This window comes from Zalophus californianus, chromosome 4 (assembly GCF_009762305.2).
Source record: "Zalophus californianus isolate mZalCal1 chromosome 4, mZalCal1.pri.v2, whole genome shotgun sequence".
In the NCBI taxonomy this organism is placed as follows: domain Eukaryota; kingdom Metazoa; phylum Chordata; class Mammalia; order Carnivora; family Otariidae; genus Zalophus; species Zalophus californianus.
This window is the reverse complement of record NC_045598.1, coordinates 135,123,785-135,151,207: the sequence shown is the minus strand read 5'-3', so window position 1 is coordinate 135,151,207 and position 27,423 is coordinate 135,123,785. Positions and strand designations below refer to the sequence as shown.

The following is a 27,423-nucleotide window of genomic DNA, read 5'->3' as shown; positions in this document are numbered from 1 at the left end:
TGATTTCTAGATTTACCAACACCAGATTTTATTTGAATTAGTACATTTGTCCTGTATATACACATGCCTTGGAGAAATTTAGATTCTTTGTAAATATTTGAAAAAATAATTTATCATATTTGTATTTGAATGAACTTAAATTTGAGATGGACTGAAGAATTTCATTACATTTATTAAGCAATATCCAAGTATTTGATATCCAAAAGATAGTTCAAAACAGGAGTGTGTATCTCATACTTAATTCTAGCATCAAAAAATATGTTTTTTCTTCTCAAAACAAAACATCCTTTGTGCTATTGTCTTAATAGTGTTAAAAATAAACATTTAGGAAGACAATATGCCATTCAGTATTCTGCAAATAAAATTTACTCCCTCCGGTGTCAGACCAAGTTCTATAAAATGATTGTCATTTAAATCAGCAAACGTCTATCAGTTGCTTTTCCCTGTGAAACTGAAAGATTTTTCTTAGAAAGTTCCCATTAGTGAGTAAGAATATGTTCCCTTAAGAGAATAATACTATGTCATATCCCCTTATCATTCTTTTGTGTACATGGTAGAATTAGATGTGACCAAATAATAAGTTGGTCCAATTCCCTATGCTATCAAAAACTGTCACACACAAGTTAAATGGCCTTATTTTCATAAGCATATATATTCTAATGTTGGTACTATAAAGGATCAAAAAACATTGCTTTCGAGGTTTGAAACATTTTACTTAGACTATGTTATAGATTGGTATAAATATTTGGTATAATTAATCCATGTTCTTATTTTTACCCTTATTAATATCCATCAACAATATGCTTGTTTTTTAATTTAGGGACCTTCCACATTGCATCAAGGAAGTAAAGAGTTCAATTTTAGGGTCATTATTTCATAGCCACTGCCGTAACTGTTGGCTATAGTAGTCTATCCAATATATGTGTCAACTTCAATATTTTTTGGCTAATTAACTTAGTTAATTAAACCCTGATCTTAATGCAAGCTAGGGGCTTCCTAAAGATCATCTTATTTTAAATTAAAAAGAAGTTATAAATAAGGGCTAGCTCCCCTCCCACCCCACTCAGTTGTAGCTAGGCACCCAGAAACAGATGCCATTGATAAGAAGAAGTAGAGAAAGGTGAGATGCAATAACATAACAAAAACAGACTCTTGAGGATAAGGCAGGTCATCAGAACTTTTTGCAAAGATGATGTAAGTTACATTTTATGCACTCATGCCTTTCTACTCAACCGGGTGCTATCTCAAGGATTATGGCCTACTCAATAAATTACAGGGCATCAATGCTGGGGTCTTTTTCTGAACTGTCTTGTCCTGGAAATATATTAAATAGCGACCTGTCAATTTTGGAAAGTTTTGATTAAGTTTTGTGGTTACTCACAGTTTATGACTGCAACTTTATTTGAAGTAAACCCTGCTTGTTACCCTAGACAAAATTTTGAAATGAGATCACAATTCATTTTGTGTTATTAAGACCTCCCGATATTCTCAAAAAACAGTGCCATTTTAATGCACTTTAACTAAAAAATGAAATCTAATTACAAATAAGCACTGCCAAATAGATGAGCCAATGATTATCTGTTAGTTATGGGATTATTTAGCTTGCATGAGATTACTAATATAAAAATGACATAATTCATTTCAATTCAGATGCTGCCTACTTAATACTTTCCAATCCCTAAAATATGGAAGGTTGTAAAGTGGTTTATACTCATAATAAGCGAGGAAAATCCAATAACATATGTACTCAAAGCAAATCTGGGGGAAAAAAAACAATAAAACAAAAAACTGAGTTATTATCTATCAATCAATGTATCTGATAAAGTTTGAATACTATAAAACTTGAATATAACAGAGGATGTTATTCAACTACAAATAATTCTAAATTATAATTACTGGTACAGTATTCTTTCTAATGAGACTAGAATGAAAGGATAATTTTAATTGCAATAATGAAGGTTAATTTCCATCTTTGCTCATGTTTACTCCCTTATTAAAAAGTGGTCCCCTTAGCCATGGCAGAGACATATTACATTTTCAATGCAAATGTATTAATCTGGATAAACTCTATATTAATTCTTGTACTGCACAGAGCTATAATTTGGATTATAATTAATCTAAAGTGGCACTAGATTTAAATGACAATATAAATGAGGCATTAGGAGGCTTTTCTATTATGAATGAATATTCAACAAATATAACTTGCATATTGCCAAGTCTCATTTTGAAAGCTGCAGTCCTAGAGATTAATGTCAGCAACCCAGCACAACAGCTTACAAAAACATAGTCTTCCGAACGTGTGTTAATTCCTTCCTGTCTAAAAAATTCTGTGTTAAAGTGGGTCACACTGTTTTCCCATCCAACACTTTAAAAAAGTGGTTAATGTATGAGTTTGCTAGTATTTTTTGACATTTTTAACTGACATAAGGAAAAAAACAGTAAAGACATAAGTAGTTATTCAATCGTTAGAAATATTTACAAGGGAAAAAAAATCCACGTGATAATTTTTTCACCTAATCAGATTCAGTTTAGAAAGTGGAAAACTTTGTTACAAGTTTGTGGTAGTTGTCAGTAACAAGAGCCGTTTTGAAGTCTAGGAGGTTTCAGGGCTAAATATTTGCATCTCAGTAATTGCTTTTAGTTGGTGCATAAATCCCATTTTCATTTTTATAGACACACCTGGGGAGGCATTTCTGCAGGAATAAAAAATTGTTTTAAACAATTAACATTACACAATGTTCTGTATTCTCTCAGAAGCTCAAGCCCTGTCTAGATGGTACAATTAGGCACCCAAGAAAGCACAATAACTCATCAGGCCATTAGGGAGTGATTGAGCCCATTATTTATATAGAGTGGTAAACTGTGCTGGTGGAGATACAGCCCCTGCATCTGTGGTATGTTCCAGTAAGACTCCTTCCTCAATGGTAAGACTGGATCCATTTTCAAGAGATTCCCAGAATCCATTCTTTGGAAGGCATTAGATATTTAAAACCAAGCGTAATGTCATATGCCTAGGTATTACATGAGCATTTATTTAATTACCACTAATGTGCTACCTGTGTGTTTTACACTTTCTTTTAAAGAATGGGAGGGACATGCCTTGCAATGTCTTTTGGTATGACTGTGAGAAGGACACCAATGAATGCAGACAGAAGCCTGCCCTCCCTGAAGTCGCCAAACAGCTAACCTTGATGAGGCCCATCCTAGAGAATGAATAAACTGACCACCTTGCGATTTCCAATTATTTTCAAAATGAGGTTTAGATGGCACTACCCTTGACCTTAACTGATCACTAGGTATTTCAAATCCCTTGTCAGTAACCTCAGGAGCCAGTTTACTAATACATAGCTATGGCATCTTTTTTACATTGCTTTAGGCTCCATACCAACCTTAGATCCTCTTTGTTTAAATCAAATTAGGATCATATGTTAGCCACTAGATCCTAGACGCAAATTTACGTGGCGCTTTCTCACTGGACTCCTGAGAGAAACTTAGCATTGAAAGGTGGGGGGCGGGGCGTAGAGAGGCCCTTCAAATACTTTTTGAAGGGAATGCAACACTTAGATAGGCAGAGACCGAATGACAAATTTGGGATAATTCAGGCTTAAACAAACTTGCACGTAAAAATGATACTTTTGCACAACCCAATGTCTTCATAGTGAAAACAAGCTTCTTTATATGCAGCTGTCACTGGAATTCAAGGAAAAGATAGATGAGCACCTGAAACTAATAGGCTTGAACCCGTTTCCACACTTCTTCTGCTTCAATGAGTCCAACATAATAAAACTAGGTATAGCGTGCAGCAAAAGTAGCCAATGTAATATTCATTGCGACCATAGATTTCCATCTCATACATACAAAGCATGGATGAAGTCATATATTTGCCAAATCAAACACAGAAAAAGCCTTAGGTATCCACACCAGATGCTGGCCTAGGGTTTGTTTGTGCACAAGTAAATGTCATGACACGAAGGTTTGTTTTCAAAGACAGTAGCTTTCATTACTGGGATTTGTCTATTCTAGAAGATCAAAATTACCCAGCACCTAATCCCTTTTCAATGATATTTCCTCTTTCTTAGGCTGAATCATCTGTAAACTTTTCCACTGGACTTTGTTTGAAATGCCTCAAATAGATGCCCTTAAAAAAGAGCAAATTCCTGAGTGTAAGTTGTAAAAAGGCAAGGAAAAATAACATTTATTTTTAGGGTTACGTGGTTTGGGGGGGTGCATGTGACTGGATGAAAAAAATTCAAGTGATATCTAATCCTGTGCTTATGAAAAATTAATATGCCATCAGCGGACTCACAAGTATAGCTAAGATTAATGAAAGGCGCTTAAAAAATTACAAGCACACAAACTGATTTGATTAAAAAATAATCTCGCTGGTCGTCCTGTAATATTCTTCAACTTATCCACATCTATTCTGTCAGATGGTTATGATTAAAAATAGGTCAATGGGAGGCTACTGATAGAAATCACATGCAAAATGCACATGCAATGAATAGTAGTGGGAATGTTCAGACAGTTTAAAATGAATAAAAGCTTTTAATAAGTTTTGGTGGGGGTGACGGAAGGGCTGATTGCAAGGCATGGGGTGGAGGAAAGAAAGGTGAAGGATGCTAGCATCTTACCAGAATCTTTATTAGAGTTTTTGCCTTCACTATTGTCTCTCTCACTTGTGTCTTTCTCCTCCTCCTCAGCCACTGCTGCTGGCTTAGCAGCTCCTTCTGCCTCCTCACTTTGTTCTTCTGTTAAGAGAAGGAGAACTGTCAGTAGCATCGAAAACCCCAGAAGGGTGCCCACTAAAATAAATGTGACCATTTAAAAACTGTGCTATTTATGAATCATCTGCAGACATTCTACTCTGAAGAGAGAACACAAATTTATTCTCAAGTCTCTGTTAGAACCTGCTGACCGTACCAATGCAAATAGTCATCTCAAGTAACTTCTTTCACATCCATTCAGAAAATGTGCCTGTACTAAATTAAAATAGAAGAAATCATTTCCAGGATGGGTAAGCTAGAAAAGGTTTAAGAATGGGTGTAAGGCAATTCTGTCTTTTTAATAGTAAAACTTCTAAACTACATGGAGCTACTGTTCCACGGACTTGGATAGGTGACAGAGCAAACCAAACTCTTAGAAAAAATTCTTAGTGAATTAATGTGAACACGACAGGTTAAATGTAAGACAGGTGCTACTCCTGCCTTCAGTCCCCAGGCCCGAGGGGAATTTTTTGGAATTTGTCTGAGTAGGATCTCAAAACTTCAGTTACACTGGGGGGGGTGTATATGTGTATGTGTGTGTGTGCGCGTGTGTGTGCATGTGTGTGCGTGTGTGTGTCTTCTATAGGGGGAGCTATACAGGGCATAGGACAACATAAGAAGGTATACTTCTTCTATGACAACCCCATCACCCCACACCTCATTCACGGGTTCACACCAGCTAGATTACATGGAAATCCTCATAGTAACTCAACCCTATTTAATTATTCTGTAAATCTTAGCCATGCCGCTGCTGGTGGATTAATCTGTTTATGCAGTTAGCCTCTATGCTGGGTCTGTATAGCACTAATCCGTGAAAGGCCCACTGTTCTCTTTCATCCTGCGATCATTTGTCTCTCACTGTGCTGATGTCACATTTTAATGAATTTTTAGCAATCTGAGTAATGCCAGATAACCAGACTCGTAACTCCCCACAGCATGGCATGCTGTTTTCATTGCAGCACAAAAAATAAAAATCATATTCCCCTGTTCAGGTAGGAATTACATAAATTAGGAGAAGAAGGTAAAATGGGATTTGAAGCACCAGGCTGCTCAATTTCATAAAATCTTTAATGACCATATAAATTAACCCTGGAAAGGCAAAAGGTCATCGACACACATTTGCATACACTCTTCTATTTGCTTTTGATAAGCAGAGCTTTTATGCTGAGAACATGATACAATTAACCCTTCAATAACCATACAAAATGCTGCTACGGACATTTTAAGTGTCAAGCATTAACTGAAAATTACACACTGCATAAAATTTTCATTGCAAATGCTATAGTGATTGAAAGGGGAAATCGTGGCCCTCTCCACACCCCATGTTTTATTAATAATGTTCTGACAGCAGAATGAAATATCCACTGTCATATGTAGCAGCTGAGCACAAAAAAAAAAAAAAAAAAAAAATTGCTATTTAGTGCCTCACTTGCCAGCCCGGCTCTGCAACTGTGTGAGCAGGATACAACAGAAGGGGGCAGTTCTGGGCTCAATGGGGGAAACAAGAACATTATTTGAAATAAGAGCTTGTTTCAACTGTGAGTCCTCAAAGGGCACCATACAAATCCATTTATTCCATATTTGCACTTTGCCACTGCACAAAAGCGAGCCAAGGTCCGTGGTGGAGGGGGTCAGTCATCTGAGAGCTTTGGGGGAAGCTTCCCTTTCAGGCAAATACCCGTGAAATTTTTACCTTAAGAGGAGAGAATCAACACTTCTTAAGGCTCTAGCCTGCTTTCGCCCCATCAGTGATAATTACTGATCAAACACAGGCTCCCTCGTCCGGGCAGGGGCCAGCCTGGGTGGGGACCATGGCCACTTGGTTTGGGGGGGAGGGGGGCAGGAAGGCTGAGGTCATGACTGGATCGGGCCGTTTCACTGCCAAGTCCACACATGTGACGTGACATCCAGTGTCAAGCCTTCTACCTATGACAGCCCATGGCAATTACTTTTCAACTCATCCTGGGGAAGGGATGCAAGACTTCTTTGAGTAGATTTACTGGACCTTTCCCCCAGGGCTGGAAAATGAAGTGTCAGAGTGCTACTGAGTGTCCTTATCTTGAGGGGACATAAAATTGTAAGGGCTATCGCAACTCACATTAATAAAATATAGTGTGTCAGGAGAAGAACACAAAAATTATGAAGGTACTAAAAGAAAAAAACTACAGTATAATCTGGGTCTCATCAGACAGTTTTTGCAGGGTCTTCCTCATTTTGCAGGATGTGTTTTAAGTGTGAGAGAAATTCCCAGACATGTTCTTCTATACATCACTGTGGTGTCTGACCTCAGCCTGACCCTGGCAACAGTTTGAGAAATCTGAATGTGAACAAAGACTCTGTGTCAGCAGCAGGGAAAGATTGTGGGGTAGACTCTCCCCATCAACTTAATCGCAAACAGCAGTTCTGAGGCCATAACTTTGCTTGGCTCTTCCAAGCCACAACTCATAACCTCTCGAGGTGGATTTGCCCGCATTACCTCTGCTTCTGTGATTTTTTTCCCCTCTCTCTTTTCTGGTTCTTCCTTTGAAGTAGGCAGGCAATTAGCTCTAATGCTCAAGCAATTCAGGCCTGTTTTGTGGTTTGGAAGGCGTAAGCTGTTTATTACAGGTAGGCTCTTTGGAGCCATAGAACTTTGCAAATTTTTAATCATGCAAAAAATAATCAAAGGGTAACGTATAGACACCATAAAGTTTCATACAAGGCAGAAAAAAAAAAGCTCACTTTCATTCTTAAAGAGAGCTTTTAAAAGAAACTTGACGTTCATGTTATAAAGAGACTTTAGAGTCAAGAGTATTAATGAGGAGAAACAGCTTTCTAGGAAAACTGTAGGTTGGATTTGGGGTTAAAGGAAGGGGTGTCTACATTCTAATTTTGAAATACCACATTTCCTCAACTGTAAAATGCCATAAAATGTAAGGCGCTTTATTGGAAATATATATATATATATAATTAAGGTATTAATATGTAATGTTAATGTATTAAAGGAATGCCTTAAAACTAAGGAAAATTCCATAAAATTCCATTCCATAAAATTGCAAAATAAAGACACTAAGGTACATAGAATTCCAAAATAAAGATGCTAAAGCAGTTTTCATTTTCATCAATAGGTTTCTTCACTATTATATATAATAATAACATTTCATTATACTGTTGTATTCACAGTATATATATATTTTTAATTATGCTTTTGCTTTATGGAATATAAAAAATACAGTATTCATATGCTAAACTTTATGACATGAATGTACTTAAGCTTAAAATGTGCATTAGGGTCCTGTAGGACTTCCCAATTTTCAAATAAATGATAATACATTTTTATTTTTAAATGTTTCAAAATACTAGGAAGAAAACAAAATACTACTATTGTAGTCTCATATTATACAGGTGTGTTACAATAACTTCCCCTAGCATTTTTATCATGCCTCTCATAATGATCTTATAAGTTACTCTACACATACACATAAACTATATTTTAAAGAAAGAAAGGTTTTTGAGTGACTAGCTTAGAATACTTCCATTGGAATAATAAAAAAATAATTGGAAAATCACTATTAATTTATTCTATAAAATTATACAATTTCTAAGCAAATCTACTTCAGTAATGGCCCTGTGATCTAAGCTCCAGCCAACTGTGCTTGGTTCCCGTTGCTTTATTTTACAATTGTGTTTGGGAACCCTCTGAGTTGTCTAAGGAAAACACTGCATACTTTTTAAGCCCATGGAGTAATCATGTAAAGAGGAAACAGAATAATAACTTAAACATTTCATATATTAGTTTTAATTTTAGATACTGAGCCTCTATTCTAGACACCTGGCTTATAAGAATTCTTTCCTGAACTCCTCCATTGTCTCTCTGTACAGACCCACCCCATCCAAATCTATCCTCCATTTGATCTACTTAACATTTGACTTTCCTACTTAAAATCTTAAGAGCAATACCCATCAACTACAAAGAAAAAGCTCAATCTTCTGTACATGGCAAGAATACCTTCAAGATACCTGGTCCCTGTCTACCACCCCAGTCTCATCTTTCTTCCTTTCCTACCCAGCATTTAATTTCAAAAACAGTCTTCTCAAACTTTAGGGCATCAGAATCATGTGGAAGACTTGTTACAATACAAATTGCTGGGCTCCACCTGGAGAGCTGCTGATTCAGTAGGTTTAGAGTGCAGCCTGAGAATTCACATCTCTTAAGTTCCCAGGTGATGCTGTACTTCTGGTCCAAGGGCCATACTGTGTGAACCACTGTCCCAGAAACACGTAACCATTATTAATGCCCTCCTCCTCCAAGATATACCATTATATTTCCTTGTCTTATCTAGAACAATTTTTTTTTGCCACTGTATAACCCCCACTTTTCCTTTAGCCAAGCTTGGGAAGTATCAGTTTCATCATCCATAAAAATGGGGTTAGTAACACCTACCTCATAGGTTTGTTATAAGATAAATGAAGAAAAATCAGTCAGCACAGAGCCTAACACAAATAACACAAGTACTAAAAAATGCTAGCTATATTATTACTAGTATCATTAATTACTTCTTTCTCCAAAAACTCTTCCCTGAATGTTGAACAAAGATTAATGTTGCTGGGTACATTTTTTTAAAATTTTTAATTAATTAATTAATTGCTTTTATTTTCTTATGTATTGATGTCAAAAAACTTATCCTAGTGTGTGAAAATTATCTGTGTATAGCCTACTTCCCCTGATAGGTACACCTTTACAGAAAACAGTAATTATCTTGTTTATTTCTGTGCCAGAAGCACCTGGAACAGTGCCTGGAATATAGAAGACAGGCAAGACTCATTAGTTGGAACACTAAATTTAATTTAGGAAGCAAAATTGTGAGAAGAAAAGGAGTCCAGAAGCTATCCCATTCTATTCCCCTTTAATAAAACTTTTTAAAAGTACTCGTTTGTTTGGTTTGATTTTGGTCTGGTTTGGGTAGTTTGGTTTGTTTGTTTGCATTTTCTCTTTCTCTACTAAATCACCTTCATTATTCAACCCTTTCCAGTCTGGCTTCCAGTCAATTGCTCTTCTCAAAGTCACCAACGACTTCCATGATGGGAAATCCAGTGGTCACTTTTTCCATCTGCATATTACTTAACCTTGCTCAACAAAAGTTACTATGCCCTTCTCCTTGAAAAAAGGTCTCTCTCTTGAATTTTACTGCATCACACTATTGTGATTTTTATCCTACGTCTCTGAAAGTTCCCTCTTTTTCCCCTTTGCTGAAGCCTCCTCCATTTAAAATCTAAATATCGGAGTGTCTCCAGCATTGGTCTGAAGCCCTATTCTCTTCTCTATCTACAAAGGGAGTTTAACTTGAGGAAAAATAATAATCTGCCTAGATGATAGCATCCAGATCCATCACTTTAAAATTTTATATCTCCATTTAGATATCTAGAAAGCATATCAAACTTAACATGCCCAAATTAGAACTTCTGGTTCCCCCTCAACACAACTCACTCTGTTTGCCACCAATCTCCCCCATCTCCCTCAACTCCCCCCATCTCAGTTAGTGGTACCACCATCGACCAAAAGCAAGAGTCCTCCTTGACTCTTCTCTTTCTCTCTCATATGAATACAATCTATCAGCAAGTTCTATTATGTCAAATTCCAAAAATATTTAGTACAAACTAAATCTATCTATTTCTTTACATCTCCATTGCCAGTACACTTAATTTCTTACCTGGATTTTGAAATGGTCTAATAACTAGGTAAGCCTTGCTCTTACTTTCCAACAATTTATGCTGCACATCCTATAGAATCAAGCTAGTCTCCGGCTTGTACCCTGCCATATTTCCTATTTCACTTAGAATCATATAACAACTTCTTACTCTGATTGAAATTACCAGGCCTTTGTCTACCTTTCTGACTGCACCTTATGCTACTCACCTACTCATTCACTAACCTCTCTCTGGAGACATTAGCCTTCTTTCTCTTCCAAGAACATCACCAACTTCTTTCCAACTCTAGCTGGAAGGCATTTCTCCAGATTCGTGTAATTGGCTCCTTCTCATTAGTTAGGACTCAGCTGACCTGTCACTTCCTCAGAGAACTTCTCAGACCACTGCTTCTAAAAATGCTCAATACCTGTAACATGGGCGGGATTCTCAGACTTTAGTGGGAATCACATCACCTGGAGGGCTTGTTAACTACAGATTGCCAGGCCCCATCCTCAGTATTTCTGATTCTGTAAATGTAGGATGGGCACCAGGAATGTGCGTTCTTACAATTCCCAGGTTGTGCTGATGCTGCTCGTATGGCAACCACACTTTGAGCAGCTCTGCTCTAGCACATTACCTCTTTTACTTCCTCCATTATATTCACAGCAATCTGAATAGAACTTCTTTATTTGTATAGAAATATTGTCTGAAAAAACGATAGAAGTCATCTGTCTTATTCATGACTTACGCCCAACAGTCCCTGGCACTAATATTTTGGGTAAAATTGAGGATTCCTAGTTTTCTTACTTAGGATAACTACGTTTATAGCAGGATGGCATCAGTTAAGATGGAGAAGGAGAAGAAATGGTCTTGCAAAAGTGAGAAAGTCCACTTGGAATTTGTTATATTGGACTTCCTTATTCTCTGTGAAAATGTCCAGAAGGCATGACAGTATCTCAATATAAAGCTTCTCAGAGACCTAGGTGAAGGTGTAGATCTCAGTGCCCTTGTTTACGAAACAATAAATAAATGTATTGGCAGGGAGTGTTTTCTTTTTTGTTTGATATTTTTGTCATAGTCTTGATATCCGGCCTATTACCCCCAAACTGATCACTAATGAAATCCTCTGATTGGGCTGTAGGTGAGGGAAGAGAACTGGTTAAATATGCTCTCCAGTTTCGTAGGGGAAAAACAACATATAAAATGAAAAAGTGTTCATGAGAATGCATAGGTGAAGGTGAACTTAACTTTAAAGAATTTTTAAAGAGAGAAGTTCTGACTTTATACTGGAGGAATGTTTTCACTTGCAGAACATATTTCAATTCCCCATTATGAATGCAAAGGACTTTTTATAATCTTTTTTTTTTGGTCATATTATATAGCATAATTGTAGAAATCTGAAAATTGGGATCGAGCCAGGAATAAATGAGGTGCATTGTGGCAACAAGGGCGAATTTCCTCTTAAATTGTCTGAATATAATGCAGCTCAGAAAGCATTGCTGCCATTTTTTTTTAAATACACACACACAACACACAGAGCACAGGGACTAGTAAATGTGTTGATATAAGTATACAAAGTCCAATCAACTCATTAATTACCCCAAAAATAACTCCACCAACTAGGTTGTTTGATTTGGGGGAAAATAATATCTGGGTTTTTTTTTTTTTAAAGATTTTATTTATTTATTTGAGAGAGAGAATGAGAGAGAGAGCATGAGAGGGGGGAGGGTCAGAGGGAGAAGCAGACTCCCTGCTGAGCAGGGAACCTGATGCGGGACTCGATCCTGAGACTCCAGGATCATGACCTGAGCCGAAGGCAGTCGCCCAACCAACTGAGCCACCCAGGCGCCCCAATATCTGGCTTTTTGACTTCTACTTTGTAACAAATTGACCACTTAGGTGAAACCTCATAGTGTACAAATGTAGATGTGAGAAATTATCCTGCAGAAGTTGCTTGTTCTTTCAGATGTTAACTTATATATGTATCCAAATATAGCATATATGTCATTTTATATTTAATTTTGCTTTTAACCTATTTGTATAAGAGATCTGATCAGATCTCATTAGAGAAGTTCTAGAGATACATTTATTACATAAATTATGAGAGTAACAAATGTAACTCACTTAGAACAAACAAGATTTTGAAAAGGATTAAGACCAATTACCTGAGGTTCCTCTCAACTGCTGCTCCGTAAGATCCTCCTCACAGGTCCTGGCTCCCAAAGAGGCAGTTTCTGCAGAGGACATTAGAGGGAAAAGTAATGAACACACCACGTCCAGCTCTGTAGTCACAGTATCACAAGAACCCCAAATCTGACTTTCAAAGAAATAAGCATCAGCTGGAGCTCAGGTGAGACTCCAGCACACCTTACATCCCCAGTGAACAGTGGTTAGCAAAATGAGTCCAGGGCGTAGTAAGCTTAGATCACATTCTCGGTCAACAGCACGCAACAAATACAACAATACAGGCAAAATATGGGAGCACGAAGACTCATTTGATTTTTACATCCTGGATATTTGGCCAGGCCTACATTATAAGAGTATGTGTTATAATGACAAAGGCACATTGCAAAAATCATGAGCGTACTTTCACTTCTCTGTCACAATAGCAGAAAGGAAAAAAAGAAAAAAGAAAAAAACACTTCAATATTTGATAGCTGATGTGAGAGACCAAAGCAAAAAAATAAGGACCTGAGGAAACTTGAAGGGTATGTCCAAGCTGTCAGTAAATTCACATCTTTATTCTCATCTTTTATTTGAGTTCCAGAGCAGAAGCGCCAACAATGTCCTGGTTTGCTAAACTCAACCCCAAGCACAAATCATTATTTTCATCTATCTCCATTCTTCCATTGTGTTCCCTGTTGCGAGGGAATCCATAAAAAATGACTGGACCTCAGAAATCACCCTCAACATCTCATTCTTTCTCCACACCGAGTCATCCCATGCTGTTGATTGGATGGCAATGTCTCTTGTCATGTGTGTTTCTCTATTTCTCTGTCATCTTCTCTTTACTGACAATTTCCATAGCCTCCACAACAATCTTCCTACCTTGAATTCCTTGTCTCATCAGCCTAATCTCTCATAAAATGGCAAGAACTTTTTTTCCAGAAGACAGAATTGCCTGAGCACCACTCATGACTCCATCAGTTTCTAGGTAAGGGACCTTAGGTACATAATTTAACCTTTCTAAGCCTCAATTCCCTCCTTGGTGATATGCAGATATAATTGTATAAATAATCAACAAGTATAGGAGAAAAAAATACAAATAAAGGTACAACATAATCTAGTCTTCAAAGTGAGAAAAGGCTGGATTGTATTGAGAGGTTGAAAGGATCATCACACAATTCTTACACCGCCAAAGAGACTCACATTTACCTAATATTTCTGGGCACCAGCATCTCTAGTTGATTCAGAAGGCTTTAATTAAACAAATAATTAACCTTGAAACTAGAAGTGCACACCAAGGCACTATTATTGCATTTACTGATTGTTTTTCCTGCTATGTACAACACCTCTGGCCTCTGGTGGTAATTTATTTAAAAAGAATGATAATAAACCCTCAGTGTCTTAGCCCCAACAACAACAAAAAACATCATGGGTTGTTTTTGTTTTTTGTTTTTTAATAACCAAAACTTAAATTAGTCTTGAAAAGAAGAATTCATCCTTAGTTCTTGCTTATAAATCCAAATAACTTTCAAATTGATCACAGTACTGATATTCATCCAATATGTCATTCAAGAAACCCACCTTCTTCCTCTTGACAACCTCTGGATCTTTATGCTTCGACCAGTGTTGTTCCTTTTACTTTGTGAATGTCTTTTTGTTCTTCTCCTGTTAAACTCCTCTTCTTCCCTCAAAACCTAAAGCAAGTGCCACCTCCTCTCTGCTGCCATAACAATTAGCTTATAAATATGTTTCAGCACTTCCGATCTATTATGATAATTTTTTACATGGTTCATGCATATTTCCCCAATAAATTATGAGTTCCTCAAGAACTTTTCATCTTCACAGGTTCTCAACCAAGAACAAAGTGAGGCATATCAAAGTCACCAGGACACTTCTATTCAAAGTACGAATCTATGCCCTATATGCGGAAGCAGATGAATCTCAAGATGAGAATTTTATAAAAGCTTCCCAGAGCCTCAAGCCTCTAAATTCAAAGCCCTTTCAATCATACTAAACACAGATACTAATTCTGTTACATATACAGCTCTTTGTCCACTTATGATGGGGTTAAGTCCCCATGAATGCACCATAAGTTGAAAATGCCTCAAGTCGAAAATGCTTTTAATACATGTAACCTCCTGAACACCATAGCTTAGCCGAGCCTATCTTAAACATGCTCAGAACACTTATATTAGCCTGCAGTTGGGCAAAATCATCTAACACAAGGCCTATTTTATAATGAAGTGTTGAAAATATCTCATGTAATTCATTGAATACTGTACTGAAAGTGAAAAACAGGATGGTTGGGTGGGCACAGGGTGATTGCAAGTTTACTGGTTGTTTACTCTCGTGAGGGCCTGGCTGATTGGGAGCTGGGGCTCACTTCCATTGCCCAGCATGATGAAAGAGAATCTTACCACATCTCGTTAGCTGGGAAAAGATCGAAATTCAAAATTCGAAGTATGGTTTCTACTGAATGCTTACCATTTTCGACCACCGTCAAGTTGAAAAATGTTAAATTGAACCATTGTAAGCGGAGATTATCTGTATAAATGTGTGTGAGTGTGTATTAAACCATTTCTTTCACTCTTCTTTAGAAAAAAATTATAATTTATCAAAGAATCCTTATCCTTCCAAACACGTGCGTGCGCGCGCGCACGTGCGCGCACACACACACACACACATTTCAATATATCAGATACTTATTTAAACAGGTATCAGGAGTATCTAAGTAAATTTGACCAAATGACTGCTACTCTTTTAAGATTCGTGAAAATAAAAATTTAAAAATGACAACTTGTTGAGTTTGTATTTCTGCCAGTACTCTGAGGACCTATCCATGTAAAATAGTCATGTAAGGAAGGGCGCCTGGGTGGCTCAGTTGGTTAAGTGCCTAACCCTTGATTTCGGCTCAGGTCATGATCGCAGGGTCGTGGGATCGAGCCCTGCGAGGGGCTTCCTCCCGAGCGGGAGTCTGCTTCTCTCCTTCTCCCTATGCCCCTTCCCCCGCTGCATGCTCTCTCTCTAAAAAAAAATAAATAAATCTTGAAAAATAGTCATGTAATCCTCATGGTAAAGTCATGAGACAAATATTAATCCTTCTGTTATAAATCAGGAGACTGGAGCTTAAAGAGGTTAAGGTCACTTGCCCCAGGTTCCCAAGTTTGAAACTGACAGAGCCTGGAAGGGAACCCAGTTCAGCCTGGTATAAAGGCTGTGAATGTCTGGATGTGTCCAGTTGTAATATCACAGTATCAAAGAACCTATGGAGGATTTCCTAGTCTTAGTGAAGTCCCGAAACCAAGTGGTGGCCCAGGGGTGGGGTGGGTGGGGGAAAGGATGTGGAAGAAAGCAACTTTCATTAGTCTTGTAAAAATTCTGATATTTCATAAAACATGACATTCCTTGAATATATGATGTGACTACATAATACTTTGGTGCCACACTGAAATCATTTTATTTGAGAGCGATTTAAGGAAATGTGCAAAATGTCAAAACCAGAAACTTATTTAATCTCACAAATTAGGATACGTGGTACTTGGAAACTGTGCCATTGAGAGCTACTTGTGCAAAGAATTTTATAAAGGAATGTAGTTCAGAATGCCACAGAATATTTTTTATCCTCAACGATGCTGCTCCCTTTATACAAATTATATAAATATTTTAATAAAGGAGCTTTTAACTTAACAAATGAACTGATTAATCTATACTTTTCTGCCTGTGTAAATGAAATGTTTAAAACCTAGTAATGATACATAGCATCTTTCAATATTTCACTTTAATAATTGCTCTGTAATAACAAATTTGACTGCTGTTAACACCATCTGTCTCTTTGCTGGTGATTTAATTAGATTACTAATTTGTGTTCTCTAGCACCTGACCTTTCTTATTTAATACTATTTAAAAATAATGCCACTGACAATTTATCCAGTATTCTACTCTATTCTGTCAATTTGGTGATGATCACACATTTGAAAATGGTACCAAATTACTCTATTTTTATTAACACAATGTGGGAGTAATCGGCCCCATTTTCTGTGGAATGGTGTATCGATCATCATGATCACCATCATCAACAACATTTCACAGAATATTTACTCTGTGCCAGGTACTGACTGATGCCCTTTACATGCATTGCAACACCCCTAGCAAGTGGTGAGCCATGATTTGAACCCATGCATTTTTATTTCAGGGATAGGTATCTTAACCACAATGATATACTAAGCCGTATTTTTAAAATCCTAAAAGTACTTTTCCTTTTGATTCTGCAATTATGTCTTATGTTCATTTTTCTCATTTGGACTGAATTCTGCTAACTATTTATTCCCCTGACCCAACCCAAATGGTTACATCTCTAAAGACAATGTTTAAAACCTAAATTTTTAGGCTTCCTGTTCCCTTTTAATTATGAGACAGAAGGTTCTCAAGGTTCTGTCTCATTTCCTCACGCTTGCCCCCCCAACTCATAAACCTATCCATTTCATTACTCCTTTTCACCTTTCCTTTCCCTTATATGAATAATTATTCTGGTAAGTAAACTGATAAATTTTAGGCATTTCATCTTAGTTAAAAAATGATCAAGTTTTCATCTGTCAAATCTTTTCTTTTCCCTGCTAATCAGAGTAATACTTTAAAAACAAAACAAAACAAAACTACAACCAATACAAATCTAATGATCAGGGAAATATCTGGAATTTTAATTTTTGAAACAGTCTAGATACATAAGTAGAGAATTTAAAGTTTAAGAATGTTTGCTGTCATTTAGAAATAAATCTAACTTAATCTACATTTCAGGATCACAACTGTCATGAGCTTTCTGCATTCTTATCAGCAAACTTTGGGAAGCATTTGGTACAAGTTCAGTAAATTTTTAAAATACTGGGTGAATGTTCAAGCTGCCAAGTATAGTACTAAGACAGTATCTGCCTACAAAATTTTCACATCTCATCTCCTCCCGCTGATTTGCTAATGCATTAAATAATAAAGTGTATCACTATTTGAGCAAAATGTATAGCACATAAAATGAAATATATACCACTAAACAGAATAAATATTAAGCCAACTAGTCTAAAGTAATAAAGAGAAAGAAAAAAATTTTCTGTAGTCCTAGGAAACATTTTGAGTTCCACTCTCCTTCCAACCACTAAAAAAAAAAAAAAAAAAAAATGAGTCCAGTTCCTGGAAAAGACGAAACTCTAAAAGAGCATCCACATTTCAAAAACTCTACCTTCTCCTCCCCATTTCCCTTTTGCAACCCCTCCTACCTTTACTGCAGGTAGGTGATTCATTGTTCTAGGATATTTCAGAGACTCTGATATAGAAGAGAAGGTGTTTGCAGCACTCTAATTTTAAAATAATAAGTGAATAGTTGATTGGAAACCTGTTAGGTGCTAAGCACATAACATGCATTTTCTTACTCAATCCCTCCAGTAAATTTGTACAGAAAAACCATTGCTTTTATAAAAAAAGTAAGATATTAAAGTTCAGACATTTTAAGTAATTTTTTCCCCCCAAAGGCAGAGAGTAGCAAAAGTAGGATCTGGACTTAGTCTGTCTGACACCAAAGCTCCATACTCTCCTGAACATTGTTGCCTCCAGGCAGCCCCCAGGACTCCTGGGCCACGATGTCTAAAACGTGAATTTTCCCACCTCCAAAAAAACAGTTCAAACTCCTCCAAAGCAAATTCATTATAACAAGATCAATATCTAGAAGAACTAATCAAGTTCAACATTTTTTATTATCTTGGTAGTTTACATTTTAATAAAGACCTCTGAACTTGCTTGTGCACTGCAAAAATGAAGCCTGTTTTCAGATGAAGCAGGTTTGCAATTAAAAATGGTTTCAAGTGGTCTCCATCCTTTTCCTATGTGGATACAAAGAGTGCTCTTCTAAAAAGCTGAGCAACTCAGCATGCTACCAAATGGTTTTGAGTAACCAAGCAACATCATCTTTGTTGACCTGCAGTGCTTTCTCTTAAATTATTTCTTCTAGGCAGTAACAGATTGAAGTGCATTGGATACTCCAGTGTCAATTATCTGAACAGGCTGGATTTGTAAATTTTTATTTTCTGGAACAGTAAAGCTCCTTTGCCCTGCTCTGTGTGGTTTTACCCAGAAGTTATTTTTATATAGTAAGGGAGTAGTATCTCCTGGGGCCTCTAGGCCAGGAAAGTGTGATCACTTCTTTCTGCTTCTTGAATCATCTATGACCCCAGTGTAATGGGACCTCAAAAGAATTTAATAAGTTCCTGATATCAATTAGTTTCAATAAATTACTCACGCTTCTTAATGTGTCTTACTTGGAAGTGCTCTTACTGAAGTATTTTTTCCTTAAATTTATTAATTTCTAATACATTTCTCCACGTAAGATTCTGTTTCATTTCTGATTGCTTTGAAATTAAGAGATCAAAATTCTCTTGTTGTAACTAGGGAAAAGATTGTGCTCCCATCTGTCGGTTACCCAGTTATCTGCACCTCAGTCTTTATAGGACTCGTCACAATCTCCAATTGTATGAAACGATTTTCATTCCTTAGCACACTGTGTTGGCTTTGCTAGGTGGCTCATCAACACAGGAAACACCTCTGGTCTACGTACTGATTCCTACCCCACCGAATGATAGCCTTCGTTCCCACAGGGCACTGGCTATTCCTTTCAGCCCATTGTTTTGTATCACAGAGCAAGTTTTTAATCTATGAAAACCTCTTCTTTCTATTCTATAGCCACCTACTTTTCTGTGCTAGGTCAAAAGCCTTCCAAAGTTATTTTTTTAAATGAAAAGAAAATAAATGTCTATCCAGCAGTGCATTTTTATCTCTAGTTCCTTCACCACTTTCAAAGACTCCTTACAAGGGTATCATTTACTCTCAGGGAAGTTGCATTTCTTTGTTTCAGTCATGTTCTTTGGTTCTTGGAAGTTTCTATAGCCTCTCTTAGCTTCCACCTCGAAGACTTCAGCAATGATAGGTGCCTCCCTCTAAGACTGCATTGTTTTTAAATTACGATGACAATTACAGAGTTTAATCAGTTTCACAACTTTAAAACAAAACTCTGATTTTATTTCAGTCACACTCAGTGAGTCTTTAGGCATACTCCTTTGGAGTCATGATCCATGAAACCATCATCCACTCTTTTGTTTTTTTTAATTTAAATTCATTTAGCCAACATATAGCACATCATTCATCATTAGTTTCAGAAAACCATCATTCACTCTTGTTGTGAAGAACCAGAACGAGTAACTCTCTGTTGAAATGGTAATTTTTTTTAAAGATTTTATTTATTTATTTGACAGAGAGAGACACAGCGAGAGAGGGAACACAAGCAGGGGGAGTAGGAGAGGGAGAAGCAGGCTTCCCGCTGAGCAGGGAGCCTGATGTGGGCTCGATCCCAGGACCTTGGGATCATGACCTGAGCCGAAGGCAGACGCTTAACGACTGAGCCACCCAGGCGCCCCTGAAATGGTAATTTTTTTAACTGAGATTCATTCTCTTTGCTTGAAATTTTAAGCAAGCAAAGATAAAAGGTGAGCCATCAGTGACATAAAAATTGCCCACTTCTGCTACAGCTATCTGGCCCTTAGAAGCCTGTGTTCTTCAAAAAACTATTTCATTAGAAGAATATGGACTAGTCCTGTGCATATATTTGTGCTAAGGGAAAAGAAAAAACATGGACTTAGAAACAGATACACTTGGACTTGAATCCCAGCTCCAACACTTTCTAGCTCTTTGACAGAGCAAGTTACTTAGCTCCCCCTAAGTCAGGTATCCTATACGTACAAATAGAAGTGAAAATAACCAGATTTTGAGGTGTGATAAGGAGTAGCGAATACAAAGCGTCTAGAGCTGAATAAGTAGTAGTTTCACTCATGCAGGATTCTTCTCTGGCTTTGGTCCCTCCTGCTGAATGCATGTTATTCAAAGGAAAGACTACATCAATTCGATGTTATGGCTTTTTAGGTTATATTCATATGTAATGTACTCTCTATCAGCTAAGTTAGTATTTTAGACCTTTAAAATATCACTATTATATGTGTAGATATTTTGGAAAGAGCAAATGTTAACAAGACTAAACATTGTTTTCTTAAGCCATGTAGTTTGAAAGTTTTTTTTTAATCCCTAAGCAAATTTTACATTCTGCAATAAAAGTGGGATGTGTACCAAGTTGTAAAGACTGTTCAATTCACATTGGTTTGGCCATTTACAAAGTTCAAGTGAAGAAGATGAACTCTTTAGACTGGTAGTGATATCCAAGTCAGCCTTAAGCTTTCCTCTTGGAAGAGAGGGACCCTGTCCTTTCCAATTCCAAACCCCACCCCCACCATCGGCCTTTCCTCAAGAGAAAAATTTAAGGAGAAGTCACAACAACCTCAGAATACACAGATTTGTAAATGTGACAGTCTCTAAAACCCTAAACATCTCCATTTATACACAAACACTGTTTGCTTAATTTTCTAGATTATTCCTTACACTACAGTCACCTAAATCATATGTGCGACCAAACACAATATCAAAGCATGTAACACTTGCCTTCTCTTCAAAACAATTCAGAATATACCAGAGACAATAGTTTAGAGTTTCCACAAAGGCAATGTTAAATGGGAAATGTACGGAATGGGAATTAAATGGGAATTAAAATTTTAGCTTCCATCTGTGTAAATTTAAACAGATCTCTTAACATGTTGGAGCCAGTCTTCTCATCTGTAAAGGGGGAATACAATGATCTCTTCTGCTTGCCATGGCAAGTCATTGTAAGGATGAAATGTAAGTGGTTGTTATCAACACCTCCAGTTGACCATGCGAAGTGAGGAAATACAATCTTTGTATCATACTCTTTAAATATTTAATGTCTTAAATATGCTGACATGGAATGTACCATTACTATTTATAATAAATTCCTCTATACAGTTATATATATGGGAGAAATTATTGCTTCTCATGTGCAGGCTTATTTATTTTGTGAATTATATATGACTATAAAAGAAAATCCTCAGATGACTAGATCAATTCTTTTTTATCAACACTCTAATTGTTGAAATAAATTTACCATTAACCTAAGACACAGAAAAGTTTCCTAAATTATATGTAAATAATCCTTGGATTTTCACTGTTTGGAGTTTTCTACATTTTATCACATTAGGAATGGTCAAATTTGTATGGTCATATACCCCAAATTACACTTAGGAGAACTGACCTAGGCAATGATGGATACAAACATAAGTAAAATAAAGCTGGAGAGGGAAAGTTAGTGAAAGTATGCATAGCCCCAGAAAAAGAAGATTAGAAAGGCTAGGTTGGAGCCAAGAGTGAAAGATGTACTATTGGAACCTGCTATGAATTTTCAAGACAATACTTATGCATACCCATGAAATGTTTATTGAATAAATCATTCATTAATGAGCAAACAGATTGATGAGATTTGGCACATTGCTTTCTTTGGACTGTATTAGCAGTAGAAAAAATGGTTTCTGAGACATGGCCAATTATTTTTTCTCCTTTGCCTGAATGCAAAGTATTGGCAAAGGGTCCCTTGATCTTGGCAAAGTGAGTTTTAAGCAGGGGTGCCATGATCATCTTTGCATCTTTGGGATGCTGTGTGGAAGATGGAATGGAGGAGGAGAAGTTTTGTTATTAAAAAAAAAAAAGGTCACTGGAACATTCACTGTACCTCAATCCATTACTGTCTAGAAAAAGTCATGGATAAAGGAAGACCAGTGATTCCACTGGAGAGAAAAAGAAAGTTCAAAAGTCCAAGACTGGGATGAGAGAAAAGATGATGAGCTCAATTTGGACATGAATTAGAACGGAGCTGTTTGGAAAACATTTAAGTTTATGAAACTAAATCTTAAAAGAGAAGTCTGGGTTCAAAATACTTGGAAGCTAATACCTATGAGTACATCTCAAGAACAACGCAAAGAGTATGGAAGATAAGGTCTAAAGAGAGAACTCTAAGAGAGGAAAATTAAGAAGTGGCACTGAAGATCACTGAAACATGACAAAAGATAATGACAGAGAAAAAGAGGTAAACACAGGACCCTGGAGTGATGGGTAAAACAGTGGCCAAAGGCCAAGAACTTTTCCAGAAGTCTGAGGCACAAGCGTACAATTACACAGAAAAGTCAAGTAAAATAAGGTGTTGGTGACATTGTGAGAGATGGTAGTGACTCGGACCAAAGAGGTAGTTGCCGAACGGATACATATTTCACAAGAGGGGCAAACAGGACTTGCCAATGTGTTTGATGAGGCAAGTGAGAGAATGAGAAGAATGATAGATGATTATGCTGTTTTGTTTTTTTTTTTGGTTTTGTTTTTTGCCCAAGAAATCAGAAGAATGGAGATGTTATTTACTGAGATGAGGGAAAATGCAGATGGAACAAGGCAGGAGGGAGAGAAAGGTTGGAATCTGTAGTTTCAAACATGTTTAGTTTGAGATGCCCTGTTTATACATCCAAGGAAAGGGGTCGAGTAAGCAGATGTGAGGTGGAGGAAGGGAGGACAGAAGGGTGGGAGAGGCAACATATAGATGGTAGAGTAAGTCCTTGAGATGAAAGTGAATAAGATCACCTAGAGAATGAGGGTCCCTAACTGAACCGGGGCTACACTCCTATACAGGGACATATCAAAGCAGGGGACCCCATGAGCGGTCTCTTCCAGCAGGGAGAAATATTTTATAAATGACACAGTTTAGAATTGTCCGTGCATGGCAAAAATAATAAGCGGGCAACTTTCTTTCAGTTGTATTGTTTTTAAATTCCCTATAGGGACTGCTCTCTCTTTATTGCCTGCACCAGGTGGAGGCCCTCCCACCCTTCCCTTCTCAAAGAAAGGGGGCAGTGAAGAAGAGCGAGCAAAAAGAGTCAACAAGGTAGGAGAAGATCGAGAGAGAATGGGGTGTGGAAAGCCTGGTGAGAGAGACATTTCAAGAAGGGAGAGGTCAGGGCGCCTGGGTGGCTCAGTCGTTAAGCATCTGCCTTCGGCTCAGGTCATGATCCCGGGGTCCTGGGATCGAGCCCCACATCGGGCTCCCTGCTCGGCGGGAAGCCTGCTTCTCCCTCTCTCAATCCCCCTGCTTGTGTTCCCTCTCTCGCTGTGTCTCTCGCTGTCAAATAAATAAATAAAATCTTAAAAAATAAATAAATAAAAAATAAAAAGTAAAAAAAAAAAAAAAAAAGAAGGGAGAGGTCATCTTGTTAAAAGCTGCTGGTTGGTCTAGTCTGAGGAGGACCAGGAACTCACAAGGAGATCTGCCAAAGAACAGGTTCTCAGAGGCCTTGGCCTTTTGTGGAGTGGTAAGGACGAGGCACCCCCTGAATGTGGTGTAAGAGAGAATGAAGATGAAGAACATGGCAGTGTCAAGTGCAGACAATTCTCTGAGGAGCTCTTCTGTGAAAAGAATCAGAGAAATGGGCAATACACAGAGGCAGGCAGCATGCGGGGAGGTTTCTCATCAGCAGGGGGATTGAGAGAATGTTGGTGTGATGACGAGAATGACCTGGTGGTGGGGAAAACGTTAAGAGGCTGAAGAGAGTGAGGCAGGCAGGTGTCCTAGGATGGACTTGGGTGTGGGTTTCTGAAGAGCAGTGGGAACGGGGATGGAAGTCAAGGATCACAGAAGTCAGTGAAGTTAGGCTAGGACTCATCAGCCTCCCAGAAGGTAGAAATGAAGAGCATCATGAAGAGAACAGGGGAGGAGAGCTGGGGTGTGGGAAGGACAGCAGAGAGTGAGGAGACATCAAAATATCTGTACATGATGTAAAACAGTGACTTGGAAAGAAAGTCAGAGACCAGAACCCACTTTGTTTTAGCACACGAAATATCCCTATTGTCTTCTTTGGGATACACAATGACAGAAACCATTTTTGTTGAGGGAAGATTTGACTAGCAATCCTGTCTAGCTGCTGTGAGCCAAGAATTATTTTTCCGTTATAGATATTATGGGCACCATAGAAGCAGTAAAATTGTGTCAACAAAAATGAAGAGCCTTGCAGAACTTAAACAGTTCCCTATTAAACTTTTCAATTAAGTTTTATGGCAATACAATCACACTGTATTTTTCATAATCTTTCTAAGTTTGATCAAAAAAACTTATGTGCAATACACACAGCATCTGCATTTTGCGATTTTGGTACAAGGTGATGAAAGGTCCATTAAATTTGCTGTCCCGATGAACTAGATGAAGTAACTCATGATCATCACTGATGTAAAAGATGATGGATAAGATGAAATTTCACACTACCATAAACATCTGATGATTAAAACAAAGAAAATTGCAAAAAAAAGTAAACCTATCACTATTCTAAAATACATGATAATAACAAATAGAGAAAACTGTACTTTGAAATGAGTGGGGATTAATTCACGAATGATGACCAGAATTCAAATTCAAAGAAGTACAAATTAAACAAACAGCCAGAAATATGGTCACCTTAAGAAAATAAAAAAGTATGTGGAGGAGGAGGAAGAGGAAGCTGGTGGTAAAGAAAATGACCAATAAATAATTTATTTCTCTTTTTATCTCATTTCTATATACTATACATAAAAATATCTCTAATGTGGTACATAATTTGAGCCAAGTGCAGAATTCTCTTTTGAGGACTTTGAACATTGATATTGTTAAGGATGTAGCAAGAACAGAAATATATGTTTGATCCAATACAATAAGTAATATGAGAATAAATTACATCTTTTATATGGCTAATACCTTGTTCCTGTCCCATATATTATATATATATCTCTTTACCCTGGTTCTCACATCTGTCCTCAGGAGGCAGCAGCTAATGTATCACCCCGAATACTCTAGAACTCTATTTCCAGAGTGAAGAAAACTGCCCTCTAATTTGTAGTTTGCTTGCAATGACTGGAAATACGCAGAGCTGTGTCTGCTTTCTTAAGCTACACTACAAATTGTTGAGAAGTATATATATATATATATATATATATATATATATATATATATATATATATATACACACACATATGAATGAAAGAGGGCAAGTCGAAATGGAATCAGTGTTCCAATTCGGCACCCCATCTCCTCTGTCATAACTCAGAAAGGGTTGCAGGGTATTTAGGGATTGGTGTGAGGGCACATTGTTTTCCTCTCTCCTGTCAAATGCATAGAGGCCATACTGTCTTACTATGTCTTGTGTTTATTCATGCATTGAACAAGTTTTTATTGAATACTTACTATGTGCAAGGCAACTCTGAGAGTCACACTAATGGAGGTACGGAAGAACAGTATTTTGGTTTAATCAATCCTTTTCACTGAGAAAGACACAAAAATATCCTGGACTTGCATTGTTCCACATGCCATAAAATATTTCCTCTATACTTCTTCGGCATAAACGATATTAACAGACTGACTTAAATATAAGCTCTAAATGTTATAAATAAAACAGAGCCCCTAACATTATTTTATTAAAACTACAAAGGCCTCTTAAAAATCATGCTGAAAAATGACTACCTTTATCCTAGTTCAAAAAAGCCTACAAAATTTTATGAACACATTGTTTCTTCTCCCCCCCCCCACTAGTTTTTTAAAGGATTACATTTGGAAGAGGAAAAAAAGGTGTGCCCCTGCTTCTCACTTTTCCCCTGCCCACTTAGCCTGAGAAATTTCCAACAGTTGCCAAACTTGGGAGCCTTGACTCCTTCATTGCTTATATTTAGTTGGTTAAGTCTGTGCTGTGGATTTACTGTTAACACTCTTTTCTGCTTAACGAGAGTCACCTCAGTGATATAGCCCCTGATAGTCTACCAGTCCACCACGGCAGTGGTCCTAGAATGAGCTTTCTGTGCACAGGTCCTCCCAACACTATGCCTCTTACATATGGCTTCCAGATCATGCTTCCTACGACACCTCTTCAGTAATGTAATTCTCACACTCAAAGGTTCGGTACCTTCTTATTTTCTGCCTCTTCAAATCTGAACTTTTTTGCTTAGCTTTCAAAGGCTTCCATAGTCTCAACTCCCTAGTTAATTTTTGTCGCTTTCTCCTAAATGGTCATTATTAGGCTCTTAGTTTAGTTTCTTGCCTCTCAACACAACCATATTAATTTTCTTTCACCTCTAAGTCTGAATTATATTATATTATTTCCCCTCTCAAACCTAAGGACCATGCCTAAATAAATAAATAGATGCAGAGACAAATAAAATTCTATTTTTTAATTTCCAATCCTACTCAGTCTTCATGTCCTAAGACCTCCATTAACCCTACAGATCCAAGGCTCCTCTGAACAGCACTGAATTTGATGAAGTTCCTTAAAATGCCGTAAGTTACCTGACTTATTGTGTCCAGTACATTGATTCTGTCTCCTAGGCAGCTTCTAAACTCCTTGAGGGCAGATTTTTCTGTCTCCCACTAGCCCAGGCCAAATGCTACCCGCAGAGCTGTTGTTACCCAGTGGATTTCTCTCAAGTAGCTTCTATAATCAATAATGGCAGCCAAGGAGAAGAATCCTCCAGGTAACAAAGCAGAGTCTTTTCCTCCACTTCATTCTGATTCTGATTGCAATTAATTCATCAAGTATCCGCCACATCCGCTCTTAAATACAAGTATTTCGTATTCTCTCTCAAAGGCAAAAGAGTTTAAAATCCTAGTGAAACAGGCTGAAGAGGCAGAAAACTCCTTTGAGGTATCTGCCAGCTTTGTGAGCAGTCTGTCTCCCTTTCTTACTCACATACAACTGTTAACACATTGCAGAAGCGAGTTCACCTCGGTTGTTTTCCTTCCACTAGTCCCTTTTTTGTGACTGCCTCGTGAATATATAATTCCTGTGCATTTAATTCTTTGAAGTCCAAGCACATTCTTGCTTGAAACAAAAGCTCCAGAGGA

The 27,423-nt window shown here is 37.4% G+C and overlaps 1 protein-coding gene across 1 annotated transcript in view; it reads right to left on the bottom strand.

Moving 5' to 3' along the window:
* ZFHX4 (zinc finger homeobox 4) overlaps window positions 1-27,423 on the bottom strand; it is a 181,610-nt gene that overhangs the window by 20,901 nt on the left and 133,286 nt on the right. The window contains exons 5-6 of the mRNA XM_027567822.2: window positions 12,596-12,664; window positions 4,632-4,748 (exon numbers count right to left, since the gene is read on the bottom strand). Of these exons, the coding sequence (XP_027423623.1) occupies window positions 4,632-4,748; window positions 12,596-12,664 (186 nt within the window). The remainder of the gene's footprint in view (window positions 1-4,631; window positions 4,749-12,595; window positions 12,665-27,423) is intronic.